This window comes from Triticum dicoccoides, chromosome 3B, assembly GCF_002162155.2.
Source record: "Triticum dicoccoides isolate Atlit2015 ecotype Zavitan chromosome 3B, WEW_v2.0, whole genome shotgun sequence".
Taxonomy (NCBI): Eukaryota; Viridiplantae; Streptophyta; class Magnoliopsida; order Poales; family Poaceae; genus Triticum; species Triticum dicoccoides.
The window spans coordinates 640,902,912-640,921,095 of NC_041385.1; the positions used below are offsets into that span (position 1 = coordinate 640,902,912).

General features: G+C 45.0%; 1 protein-coding gene across 2 annotated transcripts; it reads left to right on the plus strand.

Moving 5' to 3' along the window:
• The first annotated feature begins 7,508 nt into the window (after nt 1–7,508).
• LOC119277577 (pumilio homolog 2-like) lies at nt 7,509–17,689 on the plus strand. 2 transcript variants are annotated; one of them, XM_037558859.1, is made up of 10 exons: nt 7,509–7,883; nt 7,963–8,626; nt 9,382–10,886; nt 12,635–12,776; nt 12,910–13,017; nt 13,103–13,315; nt 13,563–13,673; nt 15,271–15,465; nt 16,940–17,114; nt 17,245–17,689. In XM_037558859.1, exons 2-10 carry the CDS (start codon nt 7,973–7,975, stop codon nt 17,283–17,285), a joined length of 3,144 nt encoding a protein of 1,047 aa, XP_037414756.1. In that variant the 5' UTR covers nt 7,509–7,883; nt 7,963–7,972; the 3' UTR covers nt 17,286–17,689. The 2 variants fall into 2 exon arrangements, with proteins under 2 accessions (XP_037414756.1, XP_037414757.1); XM_037558860.1 differs by having other exon boundaries at nt 7,509–7,873.
• Nucleotides 17,690–18,184: the final 495 nt, after the last annotated feature.

Consider the following 18,184-nt stretch of genomic DNA (forward strand, 5'->3'; position numbering starts at 1 on the left):
AGCCCGGAGCCGTTGTGTCCTTGCCTCTATGGCAAGGGGACGTGGGCTGATGTTCGGTGTGATGAGCCATTTTGTCCCGTCCACATGGTGGTCGGTCTAGTTGATCAACATAATTGTATTTGGACGGTATTGGCTCAAAGGCTTCATCCTCGAATTGTGGCAGCAGCCTGCGTTTGGGGTAACTCTTTACTGGTCGCTCGAAGTCATATTCTTCGGCAGCTAGGACTTTGGTTCATTTGCCGTTGAGCGTATCCTATTCGGCTTGAAGCTGCTGTTGTTTCTTTTTCAGGCTCCGCGCGGTGGCGATGAGCTATCTCTTGAAGCGTTCCTGTTTGAGGGGTTCCTTTGGGACGATAAAATCTTCGACACCAAGGCTAACATCCTCTTTGGAGACAGGTGAGTAGTTACTATCTTTCGAATCTTCGTGATCAGCGTCTTCGGGGCTGTATTGGCACTCTTCCCTTTCATCCTACTCGGACACGTGTTCGACGGGGTGGTCGGGGTCCTCGGTGTTGTCCGGAGTGTCATTATCTCCGGTGCCGGTATTACTTTCCCTTACCGGACGCGATCGTGAGTGGCGCCGCTAACGCCGGTACTTTGGTGGTTCATCGACGGGCTTGTCCTTGTCTGGATCTTGAATGCCATCGTCATCCTTCTTCTCAGGTGTATCCACCATGTATACATCGTAGGTAGAAGTGGCCATCCAACGCCCAGTGATAGGCGGGTTTTGGCCTGGTTCGGCGTCGACATCATCGTCTATGCCATCGATGTCTTCGGAGGCGTAGTCTAGCATGTCGGTTAAATCCTCGACAGTGGCTATTAAGTGGGTGGTGGGTGGGACGTAAAATTCCCTGCTCTCAGCCCCCATCCCCAGCTGGGTGTAGTTCGGAGGTGACACTTCTGTGATGGCGAGAGATTGTATTAAGTCCAGCGTTTCGTTTAAGAGTGAAAGCTGGATAGGAGTCTGCGGATCTGCGAAGCCAAGCTTGGTGATAACCACTTGATCGAGCCCGATGGGCGCAGACCTTGATAGTTCGGAGTTGACGTACAGATGCCAGTCTGGCCTCCCGATGATGGGAAGAGTCCCGTTTGACATCGGGTTCGCACACGACAGGGCCGCATCTGGGTTTCCGGTTGGAAGCTCCATGACATGAGAGAGTCCGGCGGGGTTCATCCTCCCGTCTTCGGACGATGTGGTCCGCCCTGCATCTAAGGCCAAGGCGGATACGAGCATCGACCCCTGGACGGGATTTGATAATGGATTCGAAGGGCCTCCTTCGCACGGGTGGGGAGCGGTAGCCGAGGCCGCGAACCCCTCGAAGATCAGGTCTCCTCGGATATCAGCGATGTAGTTCAAACTTCCAAACCCGATCTAGTGTCCAGGGGCGTAGCTATCGACCTGCTCAAGGTGGCCGATCGAGTTGGCACGTAGCGCAAAGCCGCCGAACACAAAAAGTTGACCAGGAAGAAATGTCTCCCCGAAAATAGCGTCATCGTTGATGACGAGCCGAGCCGAGCCATCAATTCTTCTGTTGACAACACAGCGGAGCTCTCAATGAAAGCACCAATGTCAATGTCAAAACCAGAAGATCTTGGGTAGGGGGGCCCAAGTTGTGCGTCTAAGGATCAATGGTAACAAGAGACAATGGGACACAATGTTTACCAAGGTTCAGGCCCTCTTAAAGGAGGTAAAACCCTACGTCCTACTTGATTGTATTCGATGAGTATAGGGGTTACAAGAGTTGATCTACCTCGAGATCGTAATGGCTAAACCCTAGCTGTCTAGCCTATGATTATTCTGATAGCCTCTACGGACTAAACCCTTAGGTTTATATACAAACCGGAGGGGCCTAGGGTTGTACAGAGTCGGTTTACAAGGGACGGAAATAGTATATCCGGACACCAATCTTGCCGTCCACGCATATAGGAGTCCTACCTGGACCCGGGGATGGTCTTCTGCTTTATCTTCACGGCCCATCAGTCCGGCCCATATCGAATAGACCAGACACCTGAGGACCCCCTAATCCAGGACTCCCTCAGCAGTGGCCACCATTCATTACATTGGAAGAACAGACATTTAAATACACGACCATACACCTACACACAAGAGCACGGACCAAGAAGAAGCATGTCAGGAAAGAACAAAACCCACTTTCCTGGTTCCATCATCGGCCTGGATCGAGGTGGAGGAGGTGGAAGGCGAGGCGGAGGAGGTTGGGTTTGGATCGGGATGCGGTGCCGGAGAGGAGAATGGCTGGCGGAGGAGGTCGTAGTGCGGCACCGATGGAAGGAAAGGGTGTGGCGCATGTGGAGGAACGCGGTGCCCAGCAGCCCGCGTCATCGACGTCCATGGCTTCGCCTCCGCTCCTATCACCCAAATCGAGGGATGAGAGATGTGGCCGAGGTTGCCGAGCTGCACGTCGATGGTTGTTCGGCAAAGAGATCCAATGCGAGGAGAGGACGACGGGGTGCGAGCTGCGTGCTAGAAGAGATAAGATTTCCCCCCACCGACAATCCAGTCCACACCCCCAGCCACAGCAGGACCCACCCATCGGCACAACCAAGTCAAAATAGACGACCAAATTGACCCCTCAATTTATTCTCAACGTTTTCACCCTAGGGAGCTTACTGATTTAGTAGATTTCATAAGGATTGGTTTGGACACGATAGCTCAATCCTTTACTTTACCTATTCCTACAATTTAAGATTCATGTAAAACAAATGTGCCCATAACTTGCCATCGAGAGCCTATAATGGTAATGTAGGACTATTGCATTTGTTCACATCTAACATAGACCATCATTACATATTTTTTAGTTCTTCTTGATGTTGGTTGGTAGCCTTTAGTAACAATTTGGATATTTTTGTGCATATTATGTGCGGTTTTGTGGCAAGAAAGGTCAGAAATTCTTGTGTGGGTGGAATATGGCCTCTGGAACAATGCACACCATAAGGTGGTCGGAGTGCACGGTGCCTTCATCCTTTTCTCTTTGGAGTAATACAAAGAAACTCAAATTTCTCTCTGAAGAAAATATGTCTCTTTTTGTTCGATTTGAGTTCTTGCTCTCCCAGCTTAGAACATTTAGAATGCAATTTTGCGGAACTTCTAGAAGACAAGAATAAGAGCACTACGCCGTCATATTGAACCAGAGCTGATGCGTGCTACGTGAAATGATTTTATTTATAAAAAGGTGAGGATTGAGCATACTTGAATTGTTGTCGGTGGTTGACCAGTGACTAGGTTGTCACATGTTACTATTACATGTCATGACGTGGGATAAATATTGCCATTAACACCTACCATTACACATGAATTCACCCATCTGATAAGATTAGTGAAATTTTGCACTTTTTTGCCTGTTATAGCTAGAAAGCTTGATCAATAGCAAATGTTATCTTGCAATCATTTTGCAGTATGATCAAATCTACCTTTTCTTCCATTGCAATGCACGAGTATATTTGCTAGTAAAGTATCTATTACAACACAATACTAAAGTATTCAAACACAAATTATATATGTTTTCTCATCAGTGCCAACGGAACACCATGGAAAGGTAATTATCCACATCGCAGTCCTTTTGTTCAAGGGGCTTCAGTACACAACTACTAATTGCATTTGCCCGAACTTTGCATAAAATACCTCCAAAACATGAAGAGGGCTCATAGCTGGTGTTGTACAGCCAGCCTAACGCTAACACTTATACAATCAATTTTTTTAATGTTTAGGACTGAAAGTGCTAGTTATTGACTAGGGGATGGTGGTGAATAGGCGGTTTTTATGAAAGTCTTTGAAATAGCAATATCTTCAAAGACACGGAAGCAAAAAAGTATCTAGCGAAATATAAATTATGCCAAGCATGCTATCATAGCAAGAGTAAGGATACAATAAATGAAAGCAGCAAGCTGTTGCTGGGAATCAAACCCATCACATTCAGTGATCTACAAGTTCATGCAAGTTTTTAACTTTTTATTATACCACAGTTATATATACCCATTATTTTTGGACCGACCATATCCATGCAAAGTACCACTTCCTATTCAACTCTCTAAAAAGATTTATGTGAAGCAATCACCATGCTCAATCAAATATAAGTGAAGTATAAGAGCAATTGCCTCAATTCAAATAGATATAAGTGAAGAACAAATGAGAATTCTACAAATATAAGATGAATGCGTGTCTCTCCTAATAGGTGTGATCAGGAAATAATGATCATAAAGAACATCAAACAAAACTAATAAAAGCAAATGACGCTCCAAGAAAAACACACTCTAGTACTCCCTGTTGCTATTCACATGATTTTTACCCCTTGCAGACACTTTCCGGAACCGTGTGCTTGAGTGGGTTGGCGAGGGGGAGGGGGGGGTCGATTGCTGATGGTGACGAAAATCGTGTACGACAACAAAGATGTCCCAGACATTTAAAGCAGAGCAAAACAATTACGATTATCCACCCGTCATCCATTACACCAGGCGTAATAACAAAGTTACGTTCATAATAATATCTGTAGTTGGTCCCTTAAAACAGTTCACTTAACTTCCATTTTATTTTTCAAATAGTTCACTTAATTTTTGAGTACCAGTTGGTTAGTTGATCTTTTCAAATAGTTAATTTGACTTTCATTTTATATTTCATAGTTCGTTTAACTTCCGGGCTACAGTTTGGTTTGTGCGTCAATTGGTGCAACAGTCCCTTAGAGCAACTCCAACGGGTCGACCCATGTCTTTCGCGGGCGTCTGTTTGGGTCGGCGCGGACAAAAAAGTCGGCCCAACGCGTCGACCCAAACGGACGCGCGTCCGCTTTTCGTCCGCAGGCGACCCATTCCCGGCCCATTTTTGAGCCGGAATTGTGTCGGCGCGGGCACGAGACGGATGCGTGCACGCTCGCCTTCTCCTCCCCCGGGCCTGCTGATCGGTGGCACTTTGGCCTCCCCCATCCAACAGCAACCCTCGCCCGCCTCCTTCATCACTGACGCCGCCGCCCAATTTCCCGGTGACTCTGCCAGCTGCCGGTGCCGCAACATCCGCTCAGCAACGCCGCCACCTCCCACGTCGCCCACCACCATCATCTTGCCACCGGGGAACCAACTGCTTCCCACCCCCGCTCCCCCCGACACAGCCGCGATCGCGACCAAGAAGCCGCCTCGCCGCCCCGGCCAGATCCTCACCGGCCCACTCGTCGGACGTTGGCCCGCTCGTCGGATGTTGGCAGGGCAGCTAGCTGGTCCATGCACGCCGCGACTCCCTTCGCCAGCCGTCTCCTTCGTGACGCCCGCAAGCTGGTCGACAGTTTGCCAAGGTACAAAATGGACTCCGCCGACGAGTTCTTTTTTCATAATTTCCTTTGCGACTCCGACGATTCATCGTCCGATGACGATGAGGAGATATTAGCTGCCGTGTTGGTCCATCACCACCTCAATAGCCAGCAGCCGTTGTTCCGTGGCTCCATTTTGGGCCACCTTCCGGCGTTGAATCGCAACCAAGAGAGCGGGCATCTCCTTCTTTGGAAGGACTACTTTGATACAACAAATCCGTTGTTCAAACATCAGAAATTCCGCCGCCATTTCCGTATGAGTAGGCATCTTTCCAACCGTATTAGAGAGGGAATGGTCGGCTACGATGACTACTTCGAGTGCAAAGAGGATGCCGTTGGAAAGATTGGTTTCTCCTCTTATAAAAAATGCACCACCGCAATCCGAATGCTTGCATACGGAGTGCCCGGTGATCTCATTGATGAGTACGTCCATATGAGCGAGTCTACATGCCTAGCTCTGCAAGGCTGTTATTGCTGTGTTTGACCCTGAGTACTTGAGAGAGCCGACTCCTGAAGATACAACCCGTTTGTTGGCGATGAATGCCAGCATGAGCTTCCCAGGAATGCTTGGCAGCATACACTGTATGCACTGGGAGTGGAAGAACTGCCCTTCTGGTTCGCAAGGGCAGTATAAGGGCCATGTTAGGGCTTGCACTATCATACTAGAGGACGTGGTGTCTCAAGATCTCTGGATCTGGCACTCTTTCTTTGGCATGGCCGGATCACACGATGATATCAATGTTCTTCAGTGCTCGCCAGTGTTTGCTAGGCTTGCCGAAGGCAATAACCCACCGATGAACTTTACTATCAACGGCCACAACTACGACAAAGGATACTACATGGGTGACGGTATCTATCCTTAATGGACCACTATTGTCAAAACAATCCCCAACCCTATCGGAGAGAAGAGGAAAAGATTTGCCCAAGAGCAAGAGAGTGCTAGGAAGGATGTCTAGCGTGCCTTTGGTGTTTTGCAATCTCGATGGGGCATCGTTCGGTGTCCTGCTAATACCTAAAGCACACAGAAACTGTGGGAGGTGATAACTGCTTGTGTGATCATGCACAATATGATCGTAGAAGATGAGCGCCCGGAATGTCTGTACAATCAAGAGTTTCAGTTTCAGGGTGAGAATGTTGTGTCTGAGCATGGAGGAGCGACAATGTTTGACTAGTTCATCCAATTTCATCATGACATGCGTGACTGGAAAACTCACGTGCAACTGCAAAATGATTTGATTGACATATGTGGGCTCATGTTGGTAACCAATAGATGTATCTTATTTATTCGCCTTGCAAAACTATGTGAGACATTTATACTTTTATTCGGCTTGTAAAACTATGCTATTTTATTCGGTTGAAACTATGTTATTTGATTATAACTTTGAATGCAAAAATGAGTTATTTGTTGAAATAGGGCGGTCAGCCGGCCACGCCGGCAGATATGGGTCGGCGTGTTGGGCGCACTGCCGGCCCAAATCTATAACAGGGCGGACGCCAGGCGGGCGGCCGATCTAAATGGACAAAAAACAGACAAAATCGCCGTCCGTTTGGGTCGGCCCGCTGGAGTTGCTCTTATAAATAATAGATTTGGGGCCTTTCTAAAAAAGGTGAAACATCACATGATACCCACACTAGTTAGAAAATTAATCCTGGAAGTCAAGGGCTTATCCGAAATTAGCTCCAGGAATGAAAGCACATGCACGTCGCCATTATTTATATCTCCAAAGTTACTGTTTGTGCTGGCCACTGTCAGGACCTGAGGTCGGAGCCAACTGCTCCAATCCGCCCCGTCCATTTTGCACGAGTGAATCTAGGAGCCAACGCCGCCACGTGCCCGGGGCCCACGTCGTGCTTCCTCTACCACGTGGGCCCTTCCCACCATCCTAATCCCAATTATAAAGAAAATTAAGGATTACTCCACACCCATCCCAAAAACCAAAGACTCAGGCCGCAGTGAAAAAAGCGTACTCTACGATTTACACCTTAATCTCTCAACTAAATACAAGTGAGTCCAGTACAGGCTCGGGGCCCGCGGATCAGAGGGAAATAACTCCTGCGCCAGCGGCCGCAATAAAAGTCATAAAACCCTAGAGGGTTCTTGAGGCGGGGAAGATCTCGTCCGCCGATTCACCCGATCGGACGGCTGGGGTTCCGTGGGGAGCTCGTGCTTATCAGTCCGCCGTCTCCTTCCTCGGGCTCCGTTCCTGACTGCTGCTGCAGCTCCTTTACTGTGTGCTCTCTCTCTCTCTCCCCCACCCCCCTTCTCCAAGCAGCTCGAAGCCTTGGGTCCGGTGCCCCCAAAAATGGCGAAATCGCCGGCCGATCGGAGCCCAATCTGAGCCCGCACGCTCCGCAGTAGCCCGATCTCCCGAATCCCCAAAAGCGCCCCGGTTGGAAATGGCCGCCACTGTCCCGATCGGGCTCGCGACGCGCGATTCGGTGGTGCTTTGGCCCGGGGGACCCGAGGGCCGCAGGTTTTCTGATTGACTCTGACTGAGCCGTGGTTGCTCTCGCTCTTCGGTGGGGCTCCGGGTGTCCTGCGGAGAGAGCAGCGGCGACGGGTAATCGGCGGTGCGGCTTTTGCACGAGCTTTCCATTTCGGTTTTGGTGTTTGTTTATTTTGCGTGATTTGGTGGCTCGTGTTCTGCAGGATTGGAGAAATGCTCAGCAAGAGCCCTTTGGCGATGCGTCAGGAGATGGGCGGCGTGAGAGGGGAGGAAGAGCCGGAGGACGAGCTTGACGCGCTGCTCCGTGCCGGTGGCGGCGGAGCGCGTCGGCGAGGTGAGGAGGCTGGTGAGAAGGAACGGCTCAGCATATTCCGAAGCGGGTCGGCGCCACCGACCATAGAGGGTTCACTAAACGCCATCGGCGGCCTGCTCCGCGGTGGTGGTGAGACGCCCCGGGCCGCTGCCGCCGTTCCTGACGCTGAGGAGTTGAACGGACATGGCGGACTCCTGTCGGAGGAGGAGCTCCGGGCTGACCCAGCCTACCTGTCGTATTACTACTCGCACGCCAATCTTAACCCGAGGTTGCCACCGCCGGTCCTGACAAAGGAGGACTGGCGGTCAACACAGCGGCTGAAGGCAGGGGTAGAGGTGGTGGGAGGGATTGGGGACAGGAGAAAGGCAGTGCAGGAAGAGGCTGGACAGGGGATGGCCGCCGGGATGTCGCTGTTCCCACAGAATCCTGGTTTCGATCGGGAGGAGCATGGAAGCAAGGGTGTGGGCGGTGCTGCAGAGTGGGTCGATAGAGGAGGTGATGGGCTCATTGGGTTATCACTAGGACGGCAACGCAGCTTTGCTGATATGTTTCAGGTTGGTCTCCCTTGGTACCACAAAGGTTGCTATGTTATCATAGACTCTCATAGCTGACTGAGGTTTATCCATTGGGTTATCATATCAATATTAATGGTTTTGCTGTAGTACTATGTCGCTTGCTATTGTAAACTAGATACTTCTGGGATTTAGATCCCCTACCTTGGATTGAATAAGCAGGCCCTGGCCATTTCCAGCAGCTATCCAGTTAGAAGCTGGACTGTCTGGATAAAAGTGGTGATATTTTGGGTGCATGGTGTTTGGCTAGAAGTTTTGAATTTCTTTCCTGCCCGAGTTTGGGTACCTGTGAAAGCATGCGCTGGGTGGATCTCACCAGTTATTACAAATCACATAATAGAGTGGCGCGGTTCTGTAGTTTGCACAAACATGCTATATTTGGTTTCTGTGCTATGGTACGTCTCAAAAGTTAAAACAACTGTCTCGCGCAATTCTGTACCCATTAGAGCGTTATATTTGAGACGTGCACACCTGTAAGGCTGCAACTAATGTGATTTCTTTGTGTTAAGGAGTCATTAACTGATTTTTACTTCAAGACAACTGCAATCCATTTGCTGTTTAAGCGAGATCTTTTTTCTTCTTGGTAGTTACTACTCCAGCAGCGCAATTTATCCTTGGAACATGAATACCACCTTTTTCTTATTTATGTTTTATTTTTTAGTACCTTAATTTATCAATTTCCTCTGCAGTTTTCTGCTCACTGGACAACTGATTTAGTTTAATTTCTGTTATTTCAGGATAACCTTGGCCGCAGAACACCTACTTCAGAACATCCCTCTCGTGCAGCCAGTCGCAATTCAGTTGATCCTTCTGAGAACCAATACTCTTTACATAATGATACTATGGATGCACAGCGCTCTGTTGGAAATGCACAAAGTGTCGGCAGTCTTTCCAGTATTAATGCATCTGCATCTCAAACTTTTGCTTCTGTTCTGGGTTCATCAGCTTCAAGGAATGCGACACCAGATTCCCATTATATCCCTAGGGTTCCTAGCCCTGGCCTTCCACCTGTTGGCGCTAGGATTAGTTCTAATGAGAAGAGACTAAATTGTTCATCGTCATCATTCAACACAGTATCATCAAAAGCACTTGAGCCTGATGATATATTAACTGCACTATCTAGCATGAACTTGTCAAAAGGTGGCACTTTGAACAACAACAGCAACATTAGTCAATCAAAGTTTCAGAGAGAGATAAGTGATTACCATAATTTTGCTCTTGGCCCGCAAGCTGCTCAAGTCAGCAGTAGGCAGTATTCTGCGATGTTGGAAGCAGATGCTGAATATGCAGGTGTACCATCAAATTCTTCATTTGCTGATATTAAGAATAGTGCACCTAATCCAGCAGACTTCAGAGGTTCCACAAACACACGGTTTGATGGACACGGGGAGATAAAAAGATCTTCTACTCTTTCTGCTCGTTCATATCAGAAGTCTCCACCATCTTCTAATGCAAGTCCAGGTGGTTCTCCTGCTCAACATCAGAATCTTGATGGAACAAATTCAGCATTTCTTAACTATGGGCTCAGTGGATATTCACTCAATCCGGGTTTCAACTCCATGATGATGAATAACATGGGTTCAGGTAGCATGCCTCCTCTGTTTGAAAGTGGTGCAGCAGCATCTGCTATAGCTTCACTTGGGTCAGATTCAAGAAACCTTGGTAGCAATATTTCGTCACCACCTGCCTTAAGTCTATCGGATCTGCATAACCTTGGTAGATCCAATAATCAAACAGCCACTGGTCTTCAGTCTCCTCTCTCCGATCCTTTTTATGTTCAGTATTTGAAGACAGCTCAATATACAGCGCAGGAAGCAGCCAACTACAGTGATCCTTACTTGGAAAGAGGTTTCATGGGTAGTTCGTATGCTGATTTAACACCAGTTCAGAAAGCTTATGTTGAAGCTTTGCTTCAGCAGAAGCAATATGGGATGCCACTTGGTAAATCAGTATCCTCAAATCATGGTTACTATAGCAATCTGGGTTACGGCATGGGCATGGCATACCCTGGAAGCCCTTTGGGAAGTCCTGTTGCTTCCCCATCAGGTCCTGGCAGTCCAATTAGGCTCGGTGAGCGGAATCTGAGGTTTCCTTCTAACACGAGAAGCTTGACTGGTTGGAACGTTGATCCAAGTGGCTATATGAATGGGAACTTTCCATCTTCACTTTTGGATGAATTCAAAAACAATAAGGCCAGAAGCTTTGACCTTGCTGAGATTGCTGGGAATGTGGTGGAGTTCAGGTATACTTGGTCATTTCATACCTTTGCAATACCAGTATGGTTTCGCCCCTCCCTCCTTGTTCCTATCTTTCTCCTTCCTCTAAGTCTAACCTCTTCTCCTTACCCTTGACCATGGCACGGCCACACTTGTTCACTGAATACTCGAGCTTGCTCCAATGGTGTAGCTTCCTGCACACTCAAGCTTGCTACCATGACGTAGCTTTCTGCACACTCGAGTTTGCTCCTGTGACGTAGCTCCACCTTGGGAGCTTCGTCCCAGGGTGTTGCGCATAGACTCTGCCGCTAGCTGCTAGATACAGCTACGGTGATTGCGCCCCTCCAGCGTGGATCCATTGTTTCCAAATGCACAGGGGAGAGGGAGCAGCCTGAGGGTACCACCGTTGGCTGGGACCTTGTCATCCTCTTCGTGAGATGGATTGACGGTAGCCTGGTGTCAGCTCTCTTGATTGTCATCTCACACTCAAATATTTGAAAGATCGCAAAATCTACACTCAACAAGTAGAGCGATACATTCTGGATTACAATTGGCAGGGGCATATTTTCTCTAGTGCCTTTCTTCACAGGGGCACAGTGTGTCATTCTGTCAAAGCAGTCTACCAGCTTATTCTCTGCACTTAACATGCTAAGGAAAAAAGAGCGAAAGTGTGTGCCCACTCGATTTTGCCATCTTCTCGAAGGGGAGCCTTGGCGCAGAGGTGAAGCTGCTGCCTTGTGATCATGAGGTCACGGGTTCAAGTCCTGGAAACAGCCTCTTACAGAAACGTAGGGAAAGGCTTCGTACAATAGACCCAAAGTGGCCGGACCCTGCGCAAGCGGGAGCTACATGCACCGGGCTGCCCTTTTCTTTCTAGATTTTGCCATCTTTTAAAAAAGTGAGACCTTTTCCCTGTCTAGTGTTAGACCCTGCCACATGATGGATTTGCCCCTCCTCCCATTGTTCCTATCTTTCTCTTTCCTCTAACCTCTTCTCACTCTTCACCATGGTGCGGCCACAGCTGGTTCACTGCACACTCAAGCTTGCTCCCCATGATTGAGCTCCACCTCGACAGCATTGTACCAGGGTGTGTTGTGCATAGACTTGGCCACTAGCTGCTAGATGCAGCTAAGGCACTTGCCCCCCTCTGACGTGGATCCCTTGGTTCCAAACACACGGGGGAGAGGAGCTGCTTGATGGTATCGGCATGGGCTGGGACCTTGCCGTCCTCCGCATGAGATGGATTTGATGTCAATTTTCTGAACACTCAATATCTGAAAGATAACGAAATCTGCACTAGCACAACAAGTAGAACAGCACATTGTGGATTAAGGCAGGGGCGTATTTTCTCTAGCACCATTCTTTACGTGGGCTTATAATAGATGATCCCTAAATATACTCCCTCTGTAACTTAATATAAGATGTTTTTTGACACTGTCATAGTTTCACAAAACATCTTATTTTAAGTTACGGGGGGAGTATCTGTCAAAGCAGTCTACCAGCTTATTCTTAACACTTGAATGTTAGAACCGAGTGCTGGCTCGGATGGCTAGAACTTACGGGTGTAAGCTAGCCCACCTGCATTTGATCCACACGGAGGTCCGATTTCTACCTAAATAATGTACCGTTAAGGGAGGGAACTCTTCCCCCTTAAACCGCATTTTTTTTCTTGTTTTCTCTGCAACCCTTTGCAGTAATGATGATCTTGTGATTATTAATATTTTTTTATTGATGCATTCTGAATCCTCATAGAGTGTTTGCTTTGATTATGCAGCGCTGACCAATATGGAAGTCGTTTCATACAGCAAAAACTTGAAACTGCGACAGTTGAGGAAAAAAACATGGTTTTTGAGGAGATCATGCCTCACGCTCTCTCATTGATGACTGATGTATTTGGGAATTATGTAGTGCAGAAGGTATTCGTTACTGAGACACTGGTGCTGCTCACTGACATTGAGAACACTCAGTTTCTTTCTTCAATTCTCATAGCATTTTCTAAATTACATTTTCTTAAGGATGCCTGGACTTGCCTCTCTTTTTTTTTTCCAGTTTTTTGAGCATGGGAGCTCCACACAACGCAGGGAGTTGGCTGATAAACTATTTGGACATGTACTAACTCTTAGCATTCAGATGTATGGTTGTCGAGTTATCCAAAAGGTACTACATAATTCATGTAGTTTCATGTTTCATAAATTCTTCTAGGATTACTGACTCAAGTATATTCATATGCACATTACTGAAGGCAATAGAGGTTGTTGATCTGGACCAGAAGACAAAAATGGTTACTGAGCTTGATGGTCATATCATGCGATGTGTGCGTGATCAAAATGGAAACCATGTTATCCAGAAATGTATTGAGTGTATACCAGAAGATTCCATTCAGTTTATTATCTCGACATTCTATGGTGAAGTTGTTACACTGTCCACTCACCCCTATGGCTGCAGAGTCATACAGGTTGGTCTTTGAATTCTGCGCATTCAATTTTGAAACTCTGAATTTTAAGTTCAGAAAGTTAGATCAGTATTATCAGAAAGAGGTATAGACGGAAAATACCATCCCATGTGAAGATGACATGTGGAGTATAGGGGCCACATGTCAGTGACATTCGGTTATATTTCCAACTCGGTGATCTTTGTGATGATACTGATCAGCATTACTCTTTTATCTTAGTTAAACTCATGAATTTATTTTCTTTACTCAGAGAGTACTGGAGCATTGCACTGATACAAACACACAGCAAATTGTCATGGATGAGATATTGCAATCTGTATGCATGCTGGCACAAGACCAGTATGGAAATTATGTTATCCAGGTTTGTTATATCTCCTAATTTCTAGCTGCAACATCGGCCTTGATGTGGCATCCGGACCTTTTCTTCAGCAGCTTTGTTTCTCTAGAGAATACTCCCTCCGTTCCTAAATATTTATCTTTTTAGAGATTTCAAATGGACTACCACATACGGATGTATATAGACATATTTTAGAGTGTAGATTCACTCATTTTGCTCCGTATCTAGTCACTTGTTGAAATCTCTAGAAAGACAAATATTTAGGAACGGAGGGAGTAGATTCCTGCCCTGCTTTTATAAAGCAATAGTCTCACTGGAGTGACCAGTGTCACATTGAAGAAACAGACCAAATAAATTGCAACAGCCTGCAGGAAATGAAAAGAAAAGGAAGAAACTGGTGCACACAGGCTGCCACACATATCAGCTACTCAACATCACAGCAAAACATATCATCTATCCCGCACCGCTATGACGGCCCCAAAGACCCAAACAAAGCAACTTTGGTTTAGCTACACCAACCTTGTATGAAACTAGAACGATATACTACTTCTGAGAGGAGAAATGAGTATAAGACAGTTATAAGAAATCACCCAACAAGGCATGACAATTTCTCGCGTAATACAATTTGGAATTTCAACCATTAACCATCGGGGAAATAAAGATTATGATATCAAAGCCTTTTCCTGTGATACTGTAATTGTACTAATTCATGGCGAAGTGCAGTTGAGGCCTGCCATTAAGGAATATTGCATCTAATTTTTGCCAAAATGACTTGTAAAACCAATTAGACCTGGTGTGATGTCCCAACTAATCCAGAAATAATAATTCTGTAGTAAAATTGGTCATCCTATCCCTGGCATTTGCTGACAATTTTGACTGGTCACCTGATAATTAGCCATTTTTTAACCACCATTCCTAGTAAAGCATGCTCTTGATCAAGTTGTGCATAACGTTACATGAGATACACCTGTTCATGCCTGACCATGTCTCTGTATTTTACATATAAAGTACATGCATTTGTGCCTGATCTTGTCACTGTTTTCAATTTTCATGAATGAGCATTTATGTGCACTTTTTTGTGATATTCACGTTCATATTTGTAAATATCCTGTATATATGAAAATGCAGCAGTAAGGATTCTGTACTTTTTTTTGTCAAATATTAAATATTCATCTTTAATCTTATACCTTCTGACAACTAGTGAAGTGGTGATATTCAGGATGTGTGTAGCAAAGGAAGTGCATATACACTAATCCACCTTGTTGGACTGAAATATGATGATATACCATTAATTTTGGAGAATAAAATTCACCATTGTTTTTGTTAGTGTTGCAATTAATAAAGCGCATACAATCTTATGTGTAGGAGTCAATCAGGAACTTCAGTTAAAACTTAAGCGACAAACTCAATCAACTGATATACATTGAAAATATGATGTATGTAGTCTATTCTAGATAGAGTACATACCTAATCCTTGTTACCCCTCCAGCCTAAGAGCTCACTTGAATTTATGATGGGTCACTCCTTATGGTAGACCAGCCCAGTCCTATTTTATGTATTTCCTTTGTAATTATTTTAACGGATATTGCCCATTGACGATGTCTGATTTATTCTCGTGCAGCATGTTATGCAGCATGGGAAGCCTCATGAGCGGTCTTTTATTATTGAAAAGCTAGCTGGACAGATCATCCAGATGAGCCAACAGAAATTTGCCTCAAATGTTGTCGAGAAGTGTCTAACATTTGGAGGACCTTCAGAGCGGGAAGTTATCATAAATGAAATGCTTGGAACTACTGACGAGAATGAGCCTCTCCAGGTATTTTAACTTCGCGTAGATAAACTATTTTAGCCACACCCTTGTACAGCGATGTGATTACAATAGCAGCATGGGAGTCTTATGGGAAGAATTTATTGGGATCAGCAGTTTTCAAGATTTTATATGAGGGATCACCATGAAAATTCTGTTTTTTCAAGAAAGGCATAGTAAATTACACGTGAAGTTATTAAAGTAGCACAATGAAGAACTTTTTGAAATGAAACTACTATTGAGGATCGGACAATGTCAATTCTGTATGGTATTAATGATTTAACAATGTCACCTCCAAGTCAGAAAATGAGTATTACTAAAGGGTTTGTTTGGATCAGAAGTATTTTTGGAGTTTGTTCAGTAATACCATGGTTTGTTGAAAATATTGTACTCCCTCCGTCCGGAAATACATGTCGGAGAAATGGATGTATCTAGATGTATTTTAGTTTTGGATACATCCATTTTATACATTTCTCCGACAAGTATTTTCAGACGGAGGGAGTAGTATTCAAAACTTTGAGGTGTTTTCGTGCTACAAAAACGGCGCTACCTCTTTTTTATAACAAAACCTGGCGACCTATACAGTCTAGAGGTGTGCTGTGCTGGAACTAACTTTGGGATCGTTGACAATGAAAACACACTGTAATTATGTGATATAAACTTATGAGTTTAAGATGTACAGATATCTCTATCCGTCGAGCTTTAAATATGGTTAACCTTTGTGAGAAGAACTATGGATTTCCCTAGATATTATTCAATAACACTCAGCGTTGAATGATATAATTGATAAACCTAGATAGGTAATATCATACATGTATTGAGACATGTAAAATGTTGAGTTGGTTAACCTTCTGTATTTGCTATATCTGAAAGCTTCTCAGCTCAGAGAGAAAATACTCCTACTGAACAGTGGTTTCCGACATTTTATTTAAAAAATAATGGTTAGTTATTGTAACAGCTATGGTTTAATGAAAAAACATTGCAAATGGTAAACATGTCATAGTTGTACCTAATAGGCCACTAATACTGCAAAATATAGCGGTGTTCATAAACTGTAGTATTTCACTGTGGCATTGAAATACGTTATCATCCAACTGAACTGGGCGGTAATTGCTTTTGCTCCCGATCTCTAGTGATCCCTTTATATTGAAGAATTCAGAAGGTGCATTTACAATTTTTAAAAAAATCCAGGACAATCACACATGTATATGCAAGAACACGCTAAATCTGCAAAGTTCATGAAAAATTGCTTTCATCTGTGGGCTGCACTAAATCAAAGTTGTCATTCAATGGATACTTGTACATTCATTATTATTGATCTCATTATGTTTTTGCTTACAGTCTGCAAATGACACATTGTTTTTTTTATCTGTATATCCACCTTTTGGGCTTTGCAAAATATAGTTCATTTACTAAAGTGAGAAATTGTGTTCTCGTAAAGGGCTGCTCAACTTGTTGATGTCTCTACCTTGATCGCATGCAGGCCATGATGAAGGATCAGTTTGGTAACTATGTTGTACAAAAAGTACTAGAGACTTGTGATGATCAGCAGAGAGAGCTGATTCTTTCACGAATAAAGGTTCATTTAAATGCGCTGAAGAAATATACATATGGGAAGCACATTGTTGCTCGAGTGGAAAAACTTGTTGCTGCTGGTGGTAAGATGCAGTGTTCAATCTTTTTACTGATACATCATTGAAATAAATTGGTCTTGGGCATTCTTACTGATCTATCTCCCTTCTGATGAACTGTTCATTTAACGTGTGTTTATATATACTTTAAATTCAGAGAGGAGGATTGGACTTCAGTCGTTGCAGTATCCTTCCTAATGGCATAGGAATGACCATGTACAGCTAACCATGGCCACCGAGATCTACCTTCTGCCGCCTGCTTTTGGGCTGCTGCAAGCCAAATTAGAAATAAACATGTTGTACCGAGACTTTGTACATTTTGTAGTTTGAGCTTATAGTCGTGTCAGGGTTTGGCTCAGCGAGTTTATCTACCTGATGCCACCGCGGAGAAGATAGGCGTCATGTATAAATCTGCAATCCTGAGAGAGAAAGCTATCAGAGCTGTCTAGGTGTAAAAAGGGGAGGAGAGTCTGATATTTTGCGAGTGTACAAATCTGCAATCCTGAGAGAGAAAGCTATCAGAGCTGTCTAGAACAAATTTGATCGCCATCCCGTGTGTATAACTGAGAGGTATGAAGTTAGCTGCCGTTCGTTTCCTGTAATCCTGTCTGGCCTATAAGGGTCTGTTCTTTTTTCATGAAAATGCGGAAACATGGTAGGAATAGGAGTGCAAAATAACCCTAAAAAAAGAAGTGCAAAATATGATTGAAAAAAGAATATTCGTTTTGCATATTTGGATAAAAGATTGTACTTGTGCCAATAAAGATCAATGTCTTATACTACGAGAAACATCCATTTGCTTGGATGGTGGCTGTTTCATCCACCATGATCAAACTGAGTTCGATGTCACGCGTTCCTGGTTAAAACTGGTTATTTTCAGTAGAGTTTGAAACTAAAACAAACTTTTCCTCGGAAGGATAGATGGGGCATTTAAGTGAGATCTCATGTGGATTTAATTTTCTACTCGCCCATGGGATCCAGTGGTGGCAGGCAGGATTCCTTCTCGAGAATCCATACCCCCCCTTATCCAATGTATGGAACTGCATGTATTGAGGTTCATCCTCAATAAAAAAAATGGAGCACTTAATAATGTATTT